At 40.7% G+C, this 25,344-nt stretch overlaps 1 protein-coding gene across 3 annotated transcripts in view; it reads left to right on the top strand.

The window, feature by feature from the left end:
- The first annotated feature begins 1,043 nt into the window (after positions 1-1,043).
- mindy3 (MINDY lysine 48 deubiquitinase 3) overlaps positions 1,044-25,344 on the top strand; it is a 133,536-nt gene continuing 109,235 nt past the window's right edge. For all 3 annotated transcript variants that reach the window (XM_078538455.1, XM_078538454.1, XM_078538453.1), the window contains exons 1-8: positions 1,044-1,300; positions 4,508-4,587; positions 6,276-6,336; positions 10,644-10,823; positions 16,219-16,270; positions 20,420-20,534; positions 20,886-20,959; positions 23,598-23,677. In XM_078538455.1, the coding sequence (XP_078394581.1) occupies positions 1,213-1,300; positions 4,508-4,587; positions 6,276-6,336; positions 10,644-10,823; positions 16,219-16,270; positions 20,420-20,534; positions 20,886-20,959; positions 23,598-23,677 (730 nt within the window). In that variant the 5' untranslated portion in view covers positions 1,044-1,212. The remainder of the gene's footprint in view (positions 1,301-4,507; positions 4,588-6,275; positions 6,337-10,643; positions 10,824-16,218; positions 16,271-20,419; positions 20,535-20,885; positions 20,960-23,597; positions 23,678-25,344) is intronic.

The raw sequence follows: 25,344 nt of genomic DNA, 5'->3' as shown, positions 1-25,344 counted from the left end.
CATATCTAATTTAACTCCATTCCAGTGGTGTTACATTTACTTGTTGATAGATCTTTGGCTCGTCAGAACGCTGATCCCAGGACAGATCAGGTGAAGATTGTCCCAACAGTATAGCTTCCACTTTCCCCGGTTCTGGTGCCTGTACCCCATGAATTGAAACCCCTATGCCAATCTTTGAGCCATGCATTTAACTGCGTAATCTTATTTACCCAACTCCAATTTGCTCGTGGCTTATATAATAATCTAGAGGTTATTACCTTTGAGATTCTGCTTTTTAATTTAGCCCCTAGCTGCTCATATTCCTTAGGCAGAAGCATTTTTCTAATCCTATCTATGTTGATGGATCACAACAACTGGATCTTCCCTGTTCCACTGCAAGTTCCTCTCTAGCCCAGAGCAGATGTCCTGAATGCTGGCACTGGGCAGGCAACACAGCATTCTGAACTCAAGACTATTGGCTGCAGAGAATTGTGTCTATCGCCCTGTTCATGCTGGAAATTGCAACTGCTGAATCTCCTTTTCTGAGGACAGATTACACACCACTTGCTCACCATGAGTTGGTCTCTCCCTGCAGTAAGCTGACCAACAGATCAATACAAACTGCCACCCTCTACAAATCATCATCAGTGTTAGGGATGAATTGAGATCACAGGTCAGTCTTGGATTTGTATATGACCCAAAGGAAAGGTTTCAATTATAAACTATGACCTTAAGTAATATTACAGTTATTTGGCGGTGGGGGGGGGGGGTACAAAACATTCCTTATCTTTTCAGAGGGGCTACCTAGGGCGAAATGAAGCAACAACTGAAAACCCTTATATCTCTCAGCCAAGAATTTCAACAACTCTTTTTGATCTTTGCAAAGCCTTTAATGACACTAATAATTTATGGAATACTAGACTGATAAAGAAGCTAACATGCAACAAACTCCCACAGACTGTCTTTGCAGAGTGCATTCCAAAACACTCCACCCACTCGACAATAGGCTCGAGGAAACCAGCACCAGCTGCTGCCCTTTAACCTCGCCGCTAATTGGTCTGCTCGGGCGCATGTGTATTACTGTCACTTCCGGTTCTATTGGGAGGAGGTTCCCGGATGTATCAAAGGTCTGAAATATCGGCGGAGGCTGGAGCCTGAAGGGAAATTGGGGCAGCGAGAGGACGGAGGGCGGCTCTATACAGCGTGTGTCTGAGCAGTAGCTCCGGCTGGGACATGTATAATATCGAGCTGGCGGAGCTGGTGTGGGGGAAACGCCCGAACAGCGCACTGTCTGATTCCGTCTTCCGCAGATGGACCCAAGGTAGCGGCCCCACCCTGGCACCCGATCCTGCCCCAGGCCAACCCCCACCCCGGGCTGACCGAGTCCTCGCACAAATCCAAGCTCACCCCAACCCCCGGAGGCTCTCACCTCGGGATTGTACCTACAAACACGCCTCACCGTCCCCCTATACACCTTTATGTCCTATCCCTCCCCGCCCCCAGCCCTCATCATGCCACATCAATCTGATTGTGTTCCATTCTCCTCTGCACTCCCAGTTGCCTTCTCCTTTCTCCCCCCCCCCCCCCCCCCCCATTTTTATCCCTTAATTTCTGGTTGTTGCTTTACTGGATGATGTCACCCACTGAATCAGGAGATTGTGGGTTCACAGAACTGTTACAGTGCAGAAGGAGACCATTTAGCCCATTGTGTCTGCGCCAGCTTTCCAAATTAACAGTTCACTTAGTACCTTTCTCCTGCCCTCTCCCTGTAACCATGCATGTTCTTCCTTTTCGGATAAGTCTAATTCCCATTTGAATGCCTCGATTGAACCTGCCTCCACTACGCTGTCAGGCAGTGCATTCCAGGCCACAACCACACGCTGCGTAAAAAGCTTTATCTCATCACTTTTGCATCTTTTGCCAGTTAATTTAAATCTCTGCCCTCTCGTTCTCAATCCGTTCACAAGTGGGAACAGTTTCTCCCTTTCTGCTCTGTTTTGAATACCTGCATCAAATCTCTTAGCCCTCTTTAATCCAAGGAAAACAGTCCTAACTTCTCCAATCTATCTTCATAATGGACCCTGGAACCATTCTCATCAATCTTTTCTGTGTTCACTCCAATGCCTTTACACCTTTCCTAAAGTGCAGTGCCCAGAACTGCACTGTGTAATGTCATTGGACTAGAAATCCAGAGGCACAGGCCCATCCAGTGGGGACATGGGTTCAAATCTCATCACAGTAGCTTGTGGAATTTAAATTCAATTAATAAATCTTAAATTGAAAGCTAATCTCAGCAATGGTGACCAAGAAACTATTGTGGATTGTTGTAAAAACCCATCTGGTTCATTAATGTCCTTAAGGGAAATCTGCTGTCCTTACCTGGTCTGACCTACATGTGGCTCCAGATCCACAGCAATGTGGTTGACTCTTAGATGCCCTTTGAACTAAATGGCTTGCTCAGCTGTTTCAACGGCAATCAGGAATGGGCATTAAATGCTGGCCTTGTCAGCAACACTCGCATCCTATGAATGAATATATTTTTAAAAATTGGATGCAATCTCCTGCTGAGGCTGAACTAGCGTCTTCTATAAGTTCAACATAACCTCCTTGCTCTTGTTTTTATTAATAGGGGCATAGAGTACTGGGATACTGTATGCTTTTTTAACTGCTCATTCAACCTGTCCTGCCACCTTCAATGACTTATGCACATATGTCCAGCATCCCTTTTAGAATTGTACCCCTTATTTTATATCGTGTCTCCATATTCTTCCTACCAAAATGAATCACTTCATACTTCTCCGCATTGAACTTCATCTGCCATCTGTTGACGCGTTCCAAGTTCTACACTATCCTCCTCTCAGTTCTCAATGCTTCCAAGTATCGTATTATCCGCAAATTTTCAAATGTGCCCTGTACACCAAGGTCTGGGTCATTAATATATATCAGGAAAGCAAGGGTCCCAACACTGACCACTGGGAAACTCCTTCCTCCAGCCCAATAAACCTCAATTAACCACTATTCTGTTTTCTGTCACTCAGCCAATTTCAAGACCCTGTTGCTACTGTCCCTTTTATTCAGTGAGCTACAACTTTTCCCAAAAGCCTGTTTTGCAACACTATCAAATACCTTTTGTAAGTCCATGTACACCACATCAGCAGCATTGCCTTCGTGAGCCCTCTCTGTTATGCTTTCAAAAAACTCCCAAGTTAGTTAAACATGATTTTCCCTTGATTCATGCTGGCTTTCCTCAATTAACCAGCATTTGTCCATGTGACGATTAATTTTGTCCTGAGTTATAGTTTCTAGAAGTTTCCCCACCACCAGAGTTAAACTGACTGGCCTGTAGTTGCTGTGTTTACCTTTACGCACTTTTTTTGAACAAGGGTGTAACGTTTGCAATTCCAGTCCTCTGGCACCAGCCCTGAGTCTAAACAAGACTGAAAAATTATGGCTAGTGCCTTGGCAATTCCACTCTCGCTTCCCTCAGTATCCTTAGATGCATCTCATCTGATTCTGGTGCCATATCAACTTTTAAGTACAGACAACCACCCCAGTACTTCTTCAATTTTAAATCCTTCTAGTGTCTGACTTATCTCCTTTTTCATCATGGCCTTGATAGCATATTCTTCCATAGTAAAGATAGATGCAAAGTATTCATTTAATAGCTTAGCTATGTCCTCTGCCCCCATATGTAAACCCCCTAGTCCCTACTCCTCCCTTTACTGTTATGTGCCCATCGAAGACTTTGGAATTCCCTGCTCTGGATTGTTCTTTGTCCTTTTCCATAGCCAGCCTAAACTTTATGGGGCTCGAGCCTTATTGCAGAAACTTGAGCACAGAATCTAGGCTAACACTTCAGTGCAATACTGAGAGACTAGGGGGTGTCATCTTTTGGATGAGCTACAAACTCAAGTCCCCATTTGCCCTCAGGTAGTCACAAAGGATTCCGTGATGCTATTTGATGAAGATAAGGGAAGTTTCCACAGCGACCTCAGCAGTATTAATCCCTCAACCACCATCACTAAAATGGATTAGCTGGAAGTTATTGGATTGCTGTTACACTGTGCACACATTCTACATCACAACATTGACTGCACCTTGGAAGTATGCAATTGATTGATGTGCTTTGGGAATTTCTTGGGTTTTTGAAAGTGCAATGTAAACCGTAGGATATATTTCAGAGTGCTGTTGCCCTGGAATGCTTTCTACAAATGTCAGTTGATTATGCCTTAATGGTGAAAGTTGTCAGGTTGTATGACTATGGGACTCATTGCAGCTGTGTATGGCCCTGTAAAGTGACACCTACACATGTACATTTCCAAAAAGAGATTAAAAACCCTGCTTGCCCAGTGATGCTAAGGTTAATTAGAGCTTCCCAACTGTTGTGATTGAGATCAGCAACCTGAGAACACGTCCAGAATCAAATCCCCCATATATGGCTGCTATAGCAGACAGTTACTAGCTGAGATATCATGGACTGTTGTCTCCATTCCCAACCTTTATTAAACCTCTCAAATTTCCTTTACAGGATTTGTTTTAAGTCAGTCAGAATCTACGGCCTTGGAACAATTTGAAGGGGGTCCCTGTGCAGTAATTGCACCTGTTCAGGTACAGTTCATGGAGTGACAGCTTATTGATCTGTTCAATGTTTTGCTGGAAATTGACTGTGAGATGAAGTATAGAAGTTATCTAGTATTTATTAAGCAATACAACAAGTTATTTTAGGTGTTCCTTTAAAGGAATTGCTTGGAGAAATATTCCTCCCACCCGTAATTTTAAAAAGTTTCACTTTTTCTCAAGTGATTCATTCCAAATAGGTTTGGGCTTTGATGAGCCAACTCATTGCTACTAAGTTTCTACTGATCCCAGTATTCAAGTGGTGCATTATTATTAATTATCCATTATTAATTTAGCCTAATTTCTCTTAGTTTCATTGTTGCTCTGGTAGACTGCTGATTAAATAACAATTTATATATAGTGCCTTCAACCATCTTGAGTGGGACTGCTCTCACATGGTTCCATTCTTATCTATCCAATCATAGCCATAGAATCACTTGCAATGGTTTCTCTTCCTCCTCCCATAACATTATCTCTGGCATTCCTCAAGGACCTATCCTTGGCCAAGACCAAACAATTTATGACACTGAACCACCTAAGATATTAGCTCAGATTACCAAAAGCTTGGTCAAAGGGCGAGGTTATAAGGAGCATCTTGAAGGAGGAAAGCAACATAGAGAGGCAGAAAGGTTTGTTGGGGGGTATTCCAGAGCTTGAGGCCTAGGCAACTGAAGTCATGGCTATCAATGATGGAGCAGTTAAAATCGCTCAGGAGGCCAGAATTAGAGGAATTATTCGGTCTTAGTGATGGCAAGATTATGAGGCTGGAAGCTCATCTCAGCATCAAATGTGAACCCAAGGTTGCGAACAAACTGGATTAATCTTAAACTGTTGCCAGGGAAAGGAATGGAGCCAAAGTTAGGAATGGACTTTGGAGTGGGAACAAAAACAGAGGCTTCAGTCTTCCCAATCTTTAGTTGGTGGAAATTTCTGCGCATCCAGTACTGAATGTTGCAAAAACAGTCTGATAAGTTAACAACAGTGGAGGAGTTGAGAGAGGTGGTGGTAAGATAGAGCTGGGTATGGTCAGTATACATGTGATCTTCTGTTGCCAAAGGGCCATATGTAGATGAAAAATAGGAAGAGGCCAAGGATAGATCCTTGAGGAACTCCAGAGATAATGATATGGGAGGAGGAAAAGAAACCATTGCAAATGATTCTGTGGCTATGATTGGATAGATAAGAATGGAACCAGGTGAGAACAGTCCCAATCAGCTGGATGACAGCGGAGAGGCATTGGAAGAGGATGGTATGATCAACTGTATCAAAGGTCGCAGACAGGTCGAGGAAGACAAAATTTACCTTTGTCGCAGTCATATAGGATATCATTTGTGACTTTGATAAGAGCTGTTTCGGTACTGTGGCAGGGGTGGAATCCTGATTGGAGGAATTCAAGCATAGTGTTCCAAGAAAGATGACAATGGATTTGGGAGACATCCAAGGACTTTGAAGAGGAAAGGTAAGTTGGAGATGGGACGGTAGTTTGCAGGACGGTGGGATCTAGAGTTGTCTTTTTTTGAAGAGAGTGGTGATGATGGCAGATTTAAAGAAGGGAGGAACAGTACATGAAGAGAGAGAACCGTTTACAGTGTTGGCTAAATGAGGCTTATATTACATTATGTCGTTCATTGCAATTTCAACTCTGCACTGATTTGATTTATTTTGTGTACTTTTTACAGGCCTATCTTCTAAAGAATTTCCTGTTTAAATCTGACAAACCAAATTGGCGAGATTGTACAGGTATAGTAACTTATCCTATCAATTCACCCAAGGTCTGCCAATGTTCAAATGTGTAGAAAGATTAGTTTTAATACATTTAAATGCAAGTTGTATTTGGTGTGGCCCATTACAAGCAGATGTTGCTTAATATACATGTGATTTTTAGGCCAGCAGTTTTCATATTGATCTATCTATTTCGCTAGAAGTCTTGTATACACTCTGCTTCACAATTTAAATGTAGGCTTTACATTTCAAATCTGCTTACAGCCTTAAAACTTCTGTCATGATTTTCTCATTGACTTTTCTCTATCCGTACTAATTTGCTCAGATATATAATTCTCGCAAGTGCACAGATAGAGAAGTTCCAATTAGCAGGAGGCAAGCCATACAAGGGCAATCCATCAAATTGTTTAAACTTTTTATAAAGCTGCCTTTCAATCGCAAATCTTGTAACAGACACAAAAAAAGATATAAAACAGAAAAAGAAAATCTATAAGATTGCTCATATGTTATTGGAAATTGGTTAGTGGTTCTGTTACCAGCTATTCACCCAAGAGAATGAGGATGAAGGTATCGAACTCAGGGAGAGAGACTGCGAGGTTCTTAAGCAAGTTGATATCGGGAGTGACAAGGTATTGGAGGTGTTGGCAGGCTTAAAAGTGGAAAAATCTCCAGGTCCGGATGATTTGTGTCCCAGACTGCTAAGGGAGGAGATCGCAGGGGCTCTGACCCAAATTTTTAATTCCTCTCTGACCACAGGGGAGGTGCCAGAGGACTGGAGAACAACTAATGTGGTTCCGCTATTTAAGAAGGGTTGTAGAGATAAGCCAGGGAACTACAGACCAGTGAGTCTCACGTCAGTGGTAGGGAAACTATTGGAGAAAGTTCTGAAGGAGAGTATCTATCTCCACTTGGAGAGGCAAGGTTTGATCAGGGATATTCAGCATGGCTTTGTCAGAGGGAGGTCATGCCTAACAAATTTGATTGAATTTTTTGAGGAGGTGACCAGGTGTGTAGATGAGGGTAGTGCAGTTGATGTAGTTTATATGGATTTCAGCAAAGCCTTTGACAAGGTCCCAAATGGGAGACTCATAAAGAAGGCAAATGCACATGGGATACAGGGTAATTTGATAAGGTGGATTCAAAATTGGCTTAGTTGTAGGAGACAGAGGATGATGACAGAAGGCTGCTTTAGTGACTGTAAGCCAGTGTCCAGTGACGTATCACAGGGATCTGTGCTTGGTCCCCTATTATTTGTCATTTATATAAACGACATAGATGACTATGTGTGGGGTAGGATTAGTAAATTTGCGGATGACACAAAGATTGGCCGGGTGATTAACAGTGAGGTTGAGTGTCTTGGGCTACAGGAAGATATAGACGGGATGGTCAAATGGGCAGATAAGTAGCAGATGGAATTTAACCCTGAAAAGTATGAAGGAATAATTTGACAAGGAAGTATTCAATGAATGGCATGACACTAGGAAGTTCTGAGGAACAAAGGGACTTTGGCATGTGTGCCCATAGATCTCTGAAGGCAGAGGGGCATGTTAGCGGGGTGGTGAAAAAGGCATATGGGATACTTGCCTTTATCAATCGAGGCATAGATTACAAAAGTAGGGAGGTCATGTTGGAGTTGTATAGAACCTTGGTAAGGCCACAGCTGGAGTACTATGTGCAGTTCTGGTCGCCACATTATAGGAAGGATGTGATTTCACTGGAGGGGGTGCAGAGGAGACTCGCCAGAATATTGCCTGGGATGAAACATTTAAGTTATGAAGGGAGGTTGGATAGACCTGGGTTGTTTTCGTTGGAGCAGAGAAGACTCAGGGGCGACTGATCGAGGTGTACAAGATTATGAGGGGCATGGACAGGGTGGATAGGGAGCAGCTGTTCCCCTTAGTTTAAGGGTCAGTCACAAGGGGGCATAAGTTCAAGGTGAGGGTCTGGAGGTTTAGGGCATATGTGAGGAAAAACTTTTTTACCCAGAGGGTGGTGACGGCCTGGAATGTGCTGCCTGGGAGGGTGGTGGAGGTGGGTTGCCTCACATCCTTTAAAAAGTACCTGGATGAGCACTTGGCACGTCATAACATTCAAGGCTATGGGCCAAGTGCCGGTAAATGGGATTAGGTAGGTAGGTCAGATGTTTCTCATGTGTCGGTGCAGACTTGATGGGTCGAAGGGCCTCTTCTGCACTGTGATTCTGTGATTATCCAGAGTTTCGGACGATAATCCGGAAAATTAATATTTAAACCATGCCACGGCAGTTTGAGAATTTTATTTATTAAGTCAAAAATGTTTTTAAAAATCCAGAACTAAATGAAGACTTGCAATTATATTGCGCTTTTGTTGACTAGCGGACATCTCAAGGCACTTTACAGCCAATTAAGTACTTTTTTTTGAAGTGTAGTCATTGTTGTAAGTTAGGGCACATGGCAACTGATTTGTGTTCAGCAAACTCCTACAAACGGCAATGTGATAATGCCCAGATAATCTGTGATGTTGATTGTGGGATAAATGTTAGCCAAGATGCCAGAGATTACTCCCCTGCTGTTTTTGACATAGAGTGCCATGGGATCTTTCACATCTACCCAACTAAGCAAATGGGACCTTGGTTTAATTGTGCATCTGAAAGATGGCACCTCCAACTGCACAATGCTCCCTCAGTACTGTACTAGAGCGTCAGCTTTGATTTGTGTGTTCAAAGCGTGGAGTAGGACTTGAACCTGGAGCCTTGTGATTCAGAGGCAGGTGTGCTACGATAAGCCACGGCTGACACACAAAGTGATAACAATGACCGTAAAATATCATAAAAACCCAACTAGTTCACAAATGACTCATAGGGAAGGAATTGTGCAGCATTTGCCCACCCTGGGCTATGTGTGACTCCAGTCCCACACCAATGTGGTTAACTTTTCACTGCCCCCCTGAAGTGGTCCATCGAGCCATTAAGTTGTATAAAACAAAAGAAGGCCCACTGCCACATGATGGCCAGCTATGATTGGGAACCAAATGCTACCCTTCCAGCAATGCCCACATTTCAAGAATTAATTTATTAAACTGCCCAACTTATTTTAGTTTCAACGGTCCAACCAGTTTTGGGGCCACAGCATTTGAATTTACTCCTTTTCTGGAGTTTACTTTCTAGCAGCCTAGACAAGGGAACCGTTGGTTCTGGCAGGTAGGTAATGATAAAGGTTGCTGCCCTAAGTAAGCTATAACACTGCTAGTGCCCTCATGTGCCTTCATGAACTGCTTTGGCATTGCTCCTGAGACTTGACAGTCGGTTGCTTGTCACCCTTATCATTGTAGAGAATAGTTCCAGAATCTCACTGCATTTGGAGCATTTGCAAATCAGAGTGAGTATTGTTGTTCCAGGGACGGTGCTTGCAAGGCACCAGGAAGGTTCCTATAGCTGTGTCAGGTGTTGTTGCAGCATGAGACTATACGTGGGCCAAGAGGGAGCAAGCTCCTAAGGAGTGTCATCAATATGAATGTCTTTTTATGTTGCAAGATTCAAGACCAGTGCTTTAAATAGTATAATTCTGTAAAATTTGAGGATTTATTTTTATTTTATAAGGCAAAGTGAGTTTGTTGCAGAAAACCAGTTAATTGCTAACTTTTGTGCTGAGCCTAATTTAGAAGATCTGTGATTTAAAGGTTTTGTCTCTCCTGTCAACATAGCTCACTTCTTGTCATGACTTTTGTGTCACTTTTTTGCCAGCATCTGTAGTATTGCCTTGGCTCAGCAGTAGCACTCTTGCCTGTAAATCAGTGATCAAGCCTGACTCCAAAAAATTCAGTATGTAATATAGACTGACAAGCCTCTGCAGTGGTGAGGGAGTGCGGCACTGTCAACTGTACTGCTTTTTGTATCAGGCAGTAAATGAAGAGCTCATCTGCCCTTATAGATGAATGTAAAAGTTTCCATGACACTTTAAATACTAACAAAAACGTTTCTCCCAGTGTCCTGACCAATATTCATACTCAACCAACAGCACTAGAAAGTTAGATAGTACCGATTAACTAGCTTTATCTCACCACGGGAAACGTTGTTATGTACACAACGGCAACAACTTGCGGTATGTCTATCCTGGATTGGAACTTGAGCCCACAATCATCTTCTACACAGTTGAGTACGCTAATACTGTGCCAAGGCTGTCATCTTAGATCATGTTTAACTCTCTCTGCTCCTCCATATCTCTCTGTAAATTATCAAGAAATATTCAAACTGCCAAAAATGAAAATAACTTTAAAAATACCCTTTTCATGAATATTTGACTGGTTATGCTTGTTACAAACAGCTTTTATATTTCTCTTAATTTTAGACGAAGAGCATAAGAATCTTTTCTGCCTCACTCTGAGTGAAATTCTAGAAACTGCTAGATTAAACAACACCACCCCCTTCTGTTTGGTAATGTTGGCAAAAGAAAAATCATCAGAGGAACATGCCAGTATTTCTGAAAATCAGCCAGAGTCCAGTCAGGGGACTGAAGAGGAACAGCTCTGTAAGAAACCACCTTTTTGGATAAATAATAATATATGATGGTGAATATTTCATTCCTTTTTAAAAAAAAAAGCGATTTTGCTTGCCTAATGTATGCAGTTTGCATGTCTTTTCAAATCTTAAAAATATTAATAATAGGCTGTTCTGTAGTTGTGATTTGCAGAATGGAAACATTTAATATTTCAAATGTAAATGTTGCACAAAAAATATGATGGATTCAGATTTTGGGAAACAATATTTTTGCTTTGATGTTTGTCATTTAAGTGTAACATCTTGTGAGAGATAGTTCAGTCTGTCTGGGAAATGTGCAATGTTTTTTGCATATTTAGGAAAGTCTGAAGACCTGAGGAAAATAGTCTTAGTTTTTGAACACAAACTAATTTGAGTCATACCAAAAACTTGTGGCAATCACTTCATCGGTTTACAAACTGTTTCTTTTGATCAAGGGTGGAATCCAAACATCAGTGTTGTAGGTAATTATAAAGTTATTGTTAGGTCTTGCTCCCCTTTAAGGATAGCATGATTTTGTGTGCTGCTATGATGCATTTAGCAGTTGTTTGCAAGAGACTTTACTGGAGTGTTTCCCTGGCAAGATTATTGTAAAACAAGGAAACACATGAAGATTGTCTGTGTATTCTGTGCAGTATACAGTGGATTTAATTTCTCTTTGCAGTTGTTCATTTTTGTAGGGTGATAAGATCATAATGGATTTGGGTAATTTTATTCTCCATTTCATTTCTTGCCTTGTGAATTAAGGTTGGCAGTTGTCTTTCCATGGCTACTATGACCAAACTCACCTGCTGTAATCATGGCAATGCAGTGACTATCTTGTCTTCTGACATATATTATGTCCTATAGTGCGTTTGTAAGTGAGAAAGGTGGAAGTTGCCAAAGAGATGAATTGGATAAACATCAGATGCTGGAAACTTGATGCACAACAGACTGCCAGTGTCTGAGGGAGAAAAATATACTAATTTTGGGTAGGACTCGTCTGTAACAGGATATATTTCTTTCAGGTGCTGATCATCTGTTATGAATTTTCTGTTCTTTGTATTACTGAATATTTTTCCTTTCAATTTGTTTAAAAGTTGGTGTAGAAATTGGCTCCTTTGAAGATTGACACAGCAAAGATTTAATACAGAATGGAAGTTGTAGTTCTGAGTGGTTCAGTGAGAGTATTGTCCTCTGATGGTAAAACTGTAGTTGCCAAAGGGACTTCTCTGGCCTCACCTTCATTTTCTGGGCTATGTTGAGTTGGATATCTCGGGTGGGCCAGCAGTTCTAGTGTTAGAATTGGTATCGGTAACCAGAGTGAGCGAAAGGGATCTGTCCAAAGGTGAAAAGTGTTGAATTAGGCTTGGATGTGATGCAACAACAACTTGTATTTATAAAGCACTTTAACATTAAAAGCCCCAAGGCGCTTCACAGGTGTGTTTTAAAGCAACATTTGACACCAAGCCACATAAGGAGATGTTCAGGCAGATAACAAAAAGAGGTAGGTTTTAAAAGAGGGAAGAGGTTGAGAAGTTCATAAAGGGGACTCCAGAACTTAAGCCCCTGATAGCTGAAGACATGGCACCAATGGTGGAGCGATTAAAATTGTGGATGCTCAAGAGACCCAAATTAGAGGAATGCAGATAACTCGACGGATTGTGGGACGAGAGGAGATTTTAAAAATTCATTTACAGGATGTGGGCGTCGCTGGCTGGGCCAGCATTTATTGCCCATCCCTAATTACCCTTGAGAAGGTGATGGTGGGCTGCCTTTTTGAACTGCTGCAGTCCCTGTGGAAGTAGGTAGACCCACAGTGCTGTTAGGGAGGGAGTTCCAAGATTTTAACCCAGTGACAATGAAGAAACGGCGATATATTTCCAGGTTAGGATGGCGTGTGGCTTGGAGGGGAACTTCCAGGTACTGGTGTTCCCATGTATCTGCTGCCCTCATACTTCTGGATGGTAGTGGTCGTGGGTCTGGAAGGTGCTGCTGAAGGAGCCTTGGTGAGTTCCTGCAGTGCATCTTTAGGTGGTACACACTGCTGCCACTGTTGCTCGGTGGTGGAGGGAGTGAATATTTGTGGATGGGGTGCTAATTAAGCCGGCTGCTTTGTCCTGGATGGTGTCAAGCTTCTCGAGTGTTGTTGGAGCTGCACTCATTCAGGCAAATGGAGATTATTCCATCACACTCCTGACTTGTGCCTTGTAGATGGTGGACAGGCTTTGGGGAGTCAGACGATGAGTTATTCATGCATGATTCCTAGATTTTGACCTATTCTTGCAGCCTCAGTATTTATATGGCTAGACCAGTTCAGTTTCTGGTAAACCCCCGCCCCCCCAGAATGTTGATAGAGGGGGATTCAGTGGTAGCAATGCCATTGAATGTCATGGGGCAGTGGCTAGATTCTCTCTCATTGTAGATAGTCATTGCTTTGTACTGATGTGGTATGAATGTTACTTGTCAGCCTGGATATTGTCCAGGGCATGCTGCATTTGGACACGGACTGCTTCAGTATCTAAGGAGTTGCAAATGGTGCTGAACATTGTGCAATCATCAGCGAACATCCCCGGTTCTGACATTATGATGGAAGGAAGGTCATTGATGAAGCAGCTGAAGATGGTTGGACCTAGGATACAGCCCTGAGGAACTCTTTAGCGATGCCCTGGAACTGAGATGATTGAACTCCAACAGCTGTCGCTGCGTCAAAATCCTGGAACTCCTTTCCTAACAGCACTGTGGGTGTACCTACATCATATGTACTGCAGTGGTTCAAGAAAGCAGCTCACCACCACCTTCTCAAGGGCATCTACGGATGGGCAATAAATGCTGGCCCAGCCAGCGAAGCCCACATCCCGTGAATGAATAAAAAAACCACAACCATCTTCCTTTGTGCTAGGTATGACTGAAAACAGCGGAGAGTTTTCCCCCTGATTCCCATTGCCTTTTTGGTAGGGCTCCTTGATGCCACACTCGGTCAAATGCAGCCTTGATGTCAAGGGCAGTCACTCACCTCACCTCTGGATTCAGCTCTTTTGTCCATGTTTGAACCAAGGCTGTAATGAGGTCAGGAGCCGAGTGGCCCTGGTGGAACCCAAACTGGGCATCAGTGAGCAGGTTCTTGCAAAGCAAGTGCTGCTCGATTGCACTGTTGATGGCTCCTTCCATCACTTTACTGATGATCGAGAGTGGACTGATGAGGTGGATAGATACATCTGTGCCAGGCATGTTGGTGTGCCATAAAAGAACAGGATGGTGCCAGAAAGGAGTCCTGGACTAGGGGGAACTGCCTGACAACAGCATTTTAATTGGCTCCTGACCAGGTGACTAGGGTTTTGTGTGCTAACAGTGCAGGCAGTACAGCTCCTAGCCTGCAAAGAGGGAAGACCTAATCCTTCTCTTCTGTGTTTGTAAGATTCCAGTAATCTTGCCATAGTAGCTAGCTGGCTATCCCTCACACCTCTATCCTGCTTTCTCTGAAAACGCCTGTCAAGAGGAAAAGGGGAAAAATCACCAGTAGAGACATTGAAAAGCAAGTTTTTCAACCAGTGAACCACATACTGAAAGTGCTGGGAGCCCACCTCATGTCATCAACAAACTGCGAGGAATTTGGAAGACATCAATCAAAATCAATGTATCTAATCCTGTACTCCAGATTAGAGCCATTGAACTGTTTTATCTCAATCTTAAAATCTGTTTTGTGTGTGTTTGTGTTTGTGCATAGGGTTTTAAGAAGGGGTAGAGTTCAAGTTATAGAGTTAAAGGTTAGTGGTTCACATTTCTTTCTTTTGCCACTAGTTAAAGACAATTTGTTCAATACACAGTTATTTACTTATTAAGCTTACAAACCTGGTGTTCGTATTCTGTTAACCTAAATTAAACAATTATTTGGAATTGGGGCAATCTGGTGGTTTGGTCAAACTTTTCACATTTGTCGTGGCTCGGGGAACAGTGGGGCTTGATAATATAGCGCACTATCCCCAGTGAGTCATGACAATTTTACAATGTAGAACAGATGACAAAATTACAGCTAGTTGAAAAAATTGTACCAGAATATATTCCTTCCATTGAAGTTGGTATTCCTGTACTCATTTTTGTGTGGAATACTACTGTAATGTCACCTGGTGACAAAAAATGGAACATTATTACTGACTGCTACTTAGGTTTGCAATCTGTAAAGTGGATGAGATTAGTGGTTCACGTGACTGATTCCTGGGACGAAGGGGTTACCTTATGAGGAAAGGTTGGACAGGCTGGGCCTGCATCCACTGGAGTTTAGCAAAATGAGAGGTGATCTTATTGAAACTTATATGATCCTATGGGACTTAACAGGTTGGATGATGAGAGGATGTTTTCCCTTGTGGGAGAGACCATATAAGGAGTTCCCATTTAAGATGGAGATGAGGAGAACATTTTTCTGAGTCGTGAGTCTGTGGAGCTCTCTTCCCCAGAGAGCGCTGGAGGCAGGGTCATTGAATGTTTTTAAGGCTGAGTTAGCTAGATGTTTGGCTATCAAGGGAGTCAAAGGGTGTGGGGGGATGAGTGTGGTAGGCAGGGAAGTGAAGTTGAAGCCACAATCAGATCAGCCATGATCGTATCAAATTGTGGAGCAGGCTCAAAGTGTTTAATGACCGACCCCTGCTCCTAATTGGTACATTCATATGTTGTCAAGAATGTCACATGGCACAGTGGAATCTAAAGAAAGAAGGTTTTTACTACACTCCTGTCACCAAACGTTTAGTCATCTGAGCTAATGTCTCTTTATGTTACTCGGTGTCATACCCTAGCACTCCTGTGAAGCACCTTGGGAGGTTTCATTATGTTAAAGGCTAAGTTGTTGAAATTTAAACAAAATTCAAATACATAGTTTAATGAGAAATTAACTGCTATTTTCAAGATTATTAGAATGTTATCCTGGTTGTATAGTGATGCAGTAATATTTAATCTACTTCACACTCAATACAGGCAAATCACAACACAGGAATATTACATTTTAAGTAGCCTGTGTATTCATTTTAGAATAGGGATATGCCTGTTTTGCAGAATAATTAGTTACTTAGAAGGAAAATAGATTTGTGCTAATGAGTGGGAGTATAATTGGAACTTGAAAGCATTTCTTTTAACTCGGTGTCAATGTTTTTTGTAGCTGTTGACAATTGTGTTAGAATAATGGTTTGGTTGAAGTTTATTTGAAATTTCATTCAAATGCAATGTTTTAAATGCTAGGCTATCTCTGGAGATGTTTATTAATCACTTTTTTTAAAAGAAGTAACTTGATGAACAGCTGATCACTTATGTCAATTAACCTTTAATACTAAATGCTTTGTGACTGAGCTTTGCAATGTATAATCTTGTTTGTTTTATTGCTGTCTGTGGTGCTGAAAAGTGTCTGGTTTTATGTATAGCTGCCTTGGCTGCAGAGGAGCTTGGCTCTGAGAGATTTCATGCACTGATTCAGTAAGTAACTCACTGCTACTAGGAAACTTAAGTGGGCATTGAATACTGTTCATTATGTTAAAATGATTTTTTTTGTACCACCTGATGTTTCTTGATCGATGTCCTCCCCTTCTCTCCTATAGATGTTTGCTCCTATCTGGAGTACGGTTCCAGAGGTCTGAGATGACCTCTAATATCTTGCCCAAATAATTTTGTGTGACCCTTAACACAGTGTCGCCATGTTAATGAGATGTCTAAGTACATGTACTTCAGCTGTTGTCGCTGCATAGCCATCTGCAGTGCGAACTGTGTTCCCATCTGAGGGCCACCATGCCCAATTCTAGTGTCACTACTGCTGCCCAGATTAAGATCAGGTAACTGGGCATGGACTATGAATTATATCTGGGACCTTGCTTGTCTATATAGCTAAGCTAGTCATTGACTCATTCCTATTTGGACAAACCTTTAATCTGGTTAATAAACCTTTGTGTAACTTAACTTGCTTTGTCCTGTAAAAACTATGGTATGGGGGAAGGCTTAAAATATAATTAACTTGGAATATGTTCATATATATGTTGTAATTATGTTGAAAATTTGACTCAGACTCTTAAGTGTTCTTTTAGAACCTTATTAAAATAAATTCAAAGTTGATTTCACCTTTGTATAACTAGGTCAGAATTCACATTAAGATTTGAATTTCACAGCATTGAGACTGATAACTAAAAAAAATTGAACTTCCATTTAATAACTGAAATGATGACTCAACATGATTTCACATCTTAGTGCTTTTAGTCTTTTGCTACAATAAAAGTCTTATGACTAAACACTATCTTTTGTAGTCAGCTTATACTTTAAATAACAAAACATTCCTTTTTACTTTTAGCACAACCAAAGACAAACTTGACAGTTGCATGTTACACTGTCCTTTAAATAGACATTCAGTTCTTCCAGAAGCAGTCCAAAATGATTCTTAGCTTCTGAGGGTTTTCTTCCTATCTTTTCCTTCCTTAGCCTGGAAACTTATAACCCCAGAACTGTTTCATGATGTGGGTGTTCCTCCAGACTTCTCCTTCCAACTAAAGCTCAGCAAAATCTTCCAACCTCGTCTTAACTCCTCATGACTTTAGCCTTTCCAAAATAAGTGTGAGCTCCCGCCTGCATCCCTGCATGGTGAACTACAGCATCTTGCTGGCTATAATTGTTCTTCCTTTGCTGGACCCTGGCAGACTGACCTTGTCTGAGAGTTTTCAGGAAAATATCTCCTCTCTCAAAGCCCATCTCCATCGTAACCTGGATCTCTCAGGCCCTGTACCTAGGTAGAAATGTTGATTAGCTAACCTTGGACCCCAGCTTTTTTATCTTGGAATTAAATGGACAGTTTAGAGCACAACTGTTTACAACTGGACATTCTCAGCAATTTTCTGGGACTTTGGAAACTCTCAGCCTTTCCACGGATGGCAGCAACCCATATGCTGTTATCTCCAAGTGTAAACACCTTTCGCTTTTCTCCCAATAGAACAATCTAGGTCCTCTTTACTCTCTAATAATCAAAGCACCCAGGCTTGTTGTCCAACAGACTTCAGAACAGGCCACATGATCCCCTTCATTTTATCTTAAAGACACAGTACCAAAACATCATAATCTTATAAACTTCAATTATAACAAAATACATATATTTCGTAGAACTTGAAGCTGCTGTTGAAAATGCATTTTTGTAAACCACTAATAAAATCAGAAAATGCAGGAAACACTCAGGTAAGGCAGCATTTGTATCCATTGGTGCTGTCAGACCTGCTGAGTGTTGTTTGCATTTTCTGTTTTTATTTCAGATTTCCAGCATTCACTGGTTTTTGTTTTTCAAAACCATCTGCTGCCCTACAAAACTGACCATGGCTTGCAGAGAGATGAAGGAAAAAAAGCAGTTTGTTCTCCCGGTCAAAACAATTAACCTGTAAATGCCAGGGTGATGAGGAAAATTTGCTTTAGGAGGGATTGAATGGGCAAAATGTTCAAACTTCACCATGAAAACTATGTCTAGTTTCAGTTATTTTGATTATTCTTTAAGGTGCTACCAAACCTTTTAAATCAACAAAAACAGAATTACCTGGAAAAACTCAGCAAGTCTGGCAGCATCGGCGGAGAAGAAATCAGTCAACGTTTCGAGCCTCCATGGCCCTTCGGCAGAACTGCGAAGGGCCATGGAGGCTCGAAACGTTGACTGATTTCTTCTCCGCCGATGCTGCCAGACTTGCTGAGTTTTTCCAGGTAATTCTGTTTTTGTTTTGTTTTGGATTTCCAGCATCCACAGTAGCTTTTAGCTTTTAAATCAACGTTGGGTGGAAAAACTTAACAAAGTTTACAAGACTAATTTAAAACTTCGATTTTTTTCTGGGGAGGGAGAGAGAAGAATCATTTGAGGGAGCTGTTAAAATGACAAACTCAGTTGTGCCTCTGCTTTTAGTTTATGAAGTTTACCTGTACAGCTGTATTGTTTTCAAGGATAATATTATCTTGCCTTTCTACATTTTAGCCATATGGATGTGTTTACATTTACATAAGCTTTCAATATACATATGAAAGGTATATTAAAATTAACACAAATTAAATAAAACCAGCTGAGACTCATTGATTATGAAAGAAATACAAACTTTCAAATGCCTTTAAAATTCTGTACCTCATCTCTTGAGCTACTTGTTTCCTACATCCTGACTGCTTATGGGATCATTACCCAGAGTGGATGTGGATTTCAAGTTTGTCAGCTTTTATAAAATGTTTGGGAACAAGATGTAATATGCAAGAGGTCCTATGATAAATCAAGTAGGCCAAATGGCAGCAGTTTGGAGCACTTTGCAATTTACAATCCAAACTGCAGAAACACTTTAAGTAAAGCCTGTAATGTCACAGCTCTCTGTGTTTGAATCAAAGGCAGCTATAAATAGACTATAATTAATATGCAAGCTGTAGTTGTTAAATTCACCCTTTTAAATAACTTGTCTTCAGCTCAGTTGTTGGATCAGTTCCTTACTTTACAGCTGAAACTGATCTAAAAGAATTCTCCAGGATAAGTTTAGAAATTACATTGTTTCAAACCAATCAGCATTGTCCTTTTCGCAATAGCTTTCTCAACTTTCCTTTTCAATCTTAGATTGATCTGTGTCTATGCTGTCATTAAGTTGCCGCCATCTTTTCCAAAAGCTGAAGGCCAATTCCCTGCTCCCCTGTCTTTAACGTTAGATTGATGCTGCAGGAAAGGAAGGCACCCCCCCCAACCATTACTTAATTTAATGAGACTGAAAAATATAATCATCTGAGAATATATTGTTCAGAATTGGCACACATCTCTGTGCTAATTTGGATCACCATTTAACACTCAAAGTTAACAGGGGAATGTTCTGGCAGTATTGTTCTCCAGGGAGATCTTTGGAATTACAAAAATATGTGCTTGTCTTTTTTATGTAAATAACCTATATGAATTCCCAGCCTTGCATATGTTTTTGTGAGGTTTCTTCAGAATGATTATCAGTTTGTTTGACAATGCACACATTGAACCAAATCGATTCTTGAGTGTAACCATTTATCACAATGTAGCTTTATTTCACGTTCTTTCTGACTTTTTCTATTGAAAATTAAGGAATGTTCTTTTCCAATCTAATGATTTGAAAGCAAAAAGTTAAGTCCAAAGCTTGAAAGAACAACTAATAGCTCAAATCACAGGTTATATTGCAAATGGCATCCTTTATACACTAGATTGACTTATTTGTTTTTACTTCTAACCACTTGCTTTCAGATCTTAAGTTTAATCCAAGCTAGCTTGTTGATCCTTCCTTCACCTGTTGCTCAGCTTTCTCACGTAATCAATTTTGAGTTTTCCCCATATAACTGGGAGCTTTTACAGCTGCAATAATTTGAGATTCACAAAGTATTCATAGTGAAAACTGTACGGTTTAATATTTGTTTAATATGTTTCGAGTACAATTCAGCTTCTTTTGAAGCATGTAATAAGATTGGTGAATATAAACTTAAGGTATTCAGTGACCTTCATTGCATCTTGCTTCACAGTATTCACAACTCATTGCATAGAAGTTATTATTTTCAGAGATGAGTTTATTTTAAGTATGAACTTAATATTCAAGAATTCTAAGTTTTTAAGATCTTCAAATCATTTTTCAGAAAACATACATATGCAACTCTAACTGAGCTGAAAGAGGCAATTGTGGATCAGTATTCAACTTGGAAGAATCGGTTTGGAGTCCTCCTTTTTCTTTACTCTGTCATTTTAACAAAGGTTGGTTTACTCCAATTCCTGACCTCAGACCAGACAGAGACCAACTAAAACAACTTGTTGAATTATGCCGAGACAAACCTTGCATATGATGAATAATCATTTGAAAATGTGCCTATCCTTGTATCTGAAAACTAAATATTAACTAGATGTCTTATTTTCAAATTTGTATTTATTAAGTTTCAAATAATTGATTAGAGCTGACACCATTTGCTGTCTTCATTACCAACAATATTGCCTATTTATTTATTTAGAAGCAATGTGAGCGAGCTAGTTTTATTTGCTGAATCGTTGTTTTGCAACTTGCACCACTGTACTCTGTTTTCTGAGTTGAATTAAATTTTCTTTTTTTAGGGTATTGCAAACATTAGAAATGAAATTGAAGACACAGCTGAACCTTTAATTGACCCTGTATATGGTCATGGAAGGTAGTTTATCACCTGTTTTGCATAGATTCTAATTTGTAATTTATTGTAAAATGATGTAAAGTAATTTCTTGATAAAACAGGGCTTTTAACTTCTCTTTAGAAGCAGCCACTTCAAAATGAGCAGGGTTCCTGTTGGTCCTTTTGAGTAAGGGCACATAGGTTGTCACAAGGCCTAATACCATATCATCAAACAAATTGTCCAGCTGCATGAGTTGATTTTTTTACCCTGTTTTCCAAAAGTAACAAGGTTACTGTTCATAGATTGGAGCAGTCTAAGTTGTGCTTCTTCTGAGCTTTACCTATACACGGAGAGGATCTTGTCTGCACAGGAGTAACTGGATGGTGGTCAAGAGTAGTAACTTTTTTATGTATTCCATCCCACTGCAAATAGGTGGTGGTCAAGTTGGCAATTGGGACAATGCTGCAGAGATTTTGGCAAAAAAGAGCAGAGATCCAGTACATTTGTAAGGGAAAATGGTTGAAGCATCTACCCCAGCCCCAAATCTTGCCTTTGTCTTGACACCTATCCTCGCACCCACCATCTCTCTGATCCTTCCCTTCCCCTTTACCCTTCATCTTTTCTGCTTTTTTAATTCTCACAATGTGAGTGACACTAGCAAGGCTGCAGTTTTGCCCAACCCAAGTCGTAAAGGCATGAGTGGGCCTTCTCCTTAAACCACTGCAGTCTTGGTGGTGGTGCTTCCATAATTACATTAGGTAGGATTCCTGGGGAATGTTTCTGGGTCAATAAGGGGATAGCAATAAATTGCATGACTTGGAAGGGAATTTGTAGTTGATGTTCTCATAAAATTGCTGCCCTCTGTAGATAGCATAAAATGCAGGCACCACATGTCAGCAGTTGAGAAGATGGATATGAAGTCCAATGGTGGGTATGTTGATCGGGCAAATTCCTCCATATGGGTTATGTCAAACTTCTTGAATGTTGTAGTAGGTGGAAACATTCAACATATTCTTGATTAAACTTCCTAGGTGGTGAAAAGACTATGGAGGGTCAAGAATTGAACTGTTCACAGTAGTATACCCAGCCTCTACCTTGTTTTATAACCATGTTGATGATATGACTGATGCATATAAGCTTCTGGTGATGGAGACCCTACCCCCTCAAATTGTTGATGTTGAGGGACTTGATGATGCTGGTAATGAAGAAAGTCCAAGGTAGATAGCTGGGCTGTCTCTTGTTCAATATTGTCATTACTTGACATTGTTCTATTAATGATCCACTTGTTAGTTCAAACTTGGATGCTGCCCAGATTCAGCTGCCTCTAGAATTTCCTTTCTAAACCACCTCTTTCATTTCTTCATTTGACACACTCATTAAAACCCACCTCTTTGAACAAGCTTTTGGTCATCTGCCCTAATATCATCATATGTGGCTTGGTGTCAAATTTAGTTTTATTATGTCACTGTGAAGTATTTTGGGGTGTTTTATTACAATAAAGTGTTATATAAGGAGTTGCTTTTGTCCTGTATTTGGTTGCATAGGCTCCTTTATTATTTGAAAAGTTGAGAATGTAGTTGAACATGGGAGTTTTCAGCAAATAACATCACTCCTGATCTTGTGGAGGGAAGGTCACTGTTGAAGCAAGTGGAGATGTTTGGCCTGAGGGCACCTCTCCAAGGAATTCCAATAACCTGCGCCTGCAATGCTTACTCAGCTTCCAACAGTCAGGACTGCCTTCCTTTCTGTTAGTTATGACTAGCCACCAGAGAATTTTAGCTTTGACCCTCATTTGCTAGGGTGCCTTGGTCAAATGTTGCCTTGACATTGAGAGCATCATCCTCATCTCTTTAGCATTCAGATCTTGCATGTCCTAGAAGAAAGCTGTGATGAAGTTTAGAGCCAGGTGATTCTAGCAGAACTCAAAGCATCAATAAGCAGTTTATTGAAAAGTAAATATTGCCTGATGGCACTATTAACATCTATCATTTTGCTCATAATTGGAAAGTGACTGATAGGGTGGGCTGTTAAATTTGTGTATGGGATTGTGAATGCTGGCTTGTTCTTTATTTTTTAGATACACTTGAATTTTGGCTGGTGATTGTTTTCAATGACTTTTTTTGAGGGGGTGGAGGGGTGTGCTCTTATGTCTGGACACTCATCTATGAATATGTAACTGTACAGTTACCTCTAATGTGTAATCCAGAGTTTTCCATCTTTTAAAAATAAGAGAATCTTTTTGTTTTTAATCTTAGGCTTATCGTGGCACCTAATTGACTTTAGTTTAAAGAGGGGCTTGATTCCTCTGGCACCACATTGGTTAATGCATTCAGTAACATATTTGGACTGGTCAGATGGCATATTTCTGACTCTGATTCTATTTAAGGTAGTCCAAAATTCAAGAGCATTCTGTTTTATTTTATTGCACATCTTATTAACCTAATGGTTGGGTCCAAGTTTACATTTTCGCCTTTGAAAGATAATGCACTTTGATGTACACAATTCTCGACTCGCTTTAGTTTGTTCTGAGTAAAATCTCCAAACTGCCCCTATCATTTATATGGGAGCTTGGAGGAGGGTTGGCTGTGATGAAATGGAGAGTGTTAGTGTCACTTGATTCTCATTATTTCCCCACTTTTCTTTGGAATCTTGAGTTGAATACTTTTTTTCCTCTTTCAGCCAAAGCCTAATCAATTTACTTCTGACTGGATATGCAGTCCTGAATGTATGGGATGGAGACAGAGAGTGTTCTGGAATGAGTAAGTTTGTGTATTTGTAAAATGCATGTCCCTTCAGAAGATTTTCATCATAGAACTCTTTTTAAGCTAATTTTAATTTGTTCTACTGGTTTGCTTTGAGAATTTATATTTGAATATTTTTGTTTAAACTGTGACTACTAATTGTGATCGACACTACCAGCTTAGATATATTTCTGAGCTGGTCATAATCAAACTGAATCACTGTTTACAGTTTATGCCTAGGTACCACAGTTGTGTGTTTAATTTATTTTCCTCACCAACAGCATTGGTAGTTTAAACAGAAATCAATACGTATGAAAGAACAGTAGCTTGCATTTTGTATATTTCCTTCAATGCAAAGAGCATCCAAATGTCCTTCACATATAAGTATGAAGAAAGCAGATGCTGAGCTTGGAAGGGATGCGTTAGGTTTAGGGGTGGGGTGGAGTTAGTAGAGTAACTAAAGGTCTGTTCAGAGATTAAATTTTGAGAAAACTTTGAAATGTAATGGAAATTAAGTGCCTTATGGACATCAAGAGGAGGAGAGGTTTAGGACAAGGTTCCAGAGGAACCAGGTGGCTGAAGGCTCTGTTTCCATAATTGACATAATTTACTTGGTACAAATTTAAATCTATGAAACTGAGCATTCAGAATACCCGAGTCATACTTCTATGATTTAATAAAAAAACAGCCAGCTTGAGGAATCTCCACCCTGATTGACTTCCTTGTTCTTTTTTAAGAATGTAGCATTCAAAGCGGACTTTGGAAAGCCTAATGATGTGACTTACTGGGGCTTTCGTAACGTTTTTGATGGATTTTCATAGGACTACTACTTGAAACAGCGAGGATTCAAGGTTTAAATATTAGAAAGTGGATGAGAAATGGCTTAGACAATAGGAAGCAGCAGATGTAAAGTTCTCTAGGAATTGGGATCGGAATTGAGATCCTTTATTGTTTCTAATTTTTATTCATAGCCTGGATTCAAAGCTTAATTCAAAACTGACAATCTACTGAGAGGTGTGCTGTCAATTCTGTAGAGTCAAACTCAAGCGAAATATGTTAAATGATGCAAGTGGATCACTTTGAAGAATTTTGATAGAATACCCTGAGAAAGGGTAGTTTTCTCAGCCCACCATCTTCAGCTGCTTCATCAATGACCTTCCTTCCATCGTAAAATCAGAAGTGGGGATGTCGCTGATGATTGCACAATGTTCAGCACCATTCATGACTCCTCAGTACTGAAGCAGTCCATGTACAAACTCGGCAAGAAGTGGCAAGTAACATACATGCCACACAAGTGCCAGGAAATGACCATCTCCAACAAGAGAGAACCTAATTATCGCCCCTTGACATTCAATGGCATTACCATCACTGAATCCCCTACTGTCAACATCCTGGGAGTTACCATTGACCAGAAGCTGAACTGAACTAGCCATATAAATACTGTGGCTACAAGAGCAGGTCATAGGCTAGGAAGCCTGCGATGAGTAACCCACCTCCTGACTCCCCAAAACCTGTCCGCCATCGGCAAGGCGCAAGTCAGGAGTGTGATTGAATACTCTCCATTTGCCTGGCTGAGTGCAGCTCCAACAACACAGAAGAAGTTTGACACCATCCAGGACAAAGCAGCCCACTTGATTGGCACCCCATCCACAAACATTCACTCCCACCTCCACCAACGCACAATG

Source organism: Cetorhinus maximus, chromosome 3 (genome assembly GCF_964194155.1).
Source record: "Cetorhinus maximus chromosome 3, sCetMax3.hap1.1, whole genome shotgun sequence".
Lineage (NCBI taxonomy): Eukaryota > Metazoa > Chordata > Chondrichthyes > Lamniformes > Cetorhinidae > Cetorhinus > Cetorhinus maximus.
The sequence above is the reverse complement of the archived record's forward strand: the minus strand, read 5'-3'. Positions and strand labels throughout refer to the sequence as shown.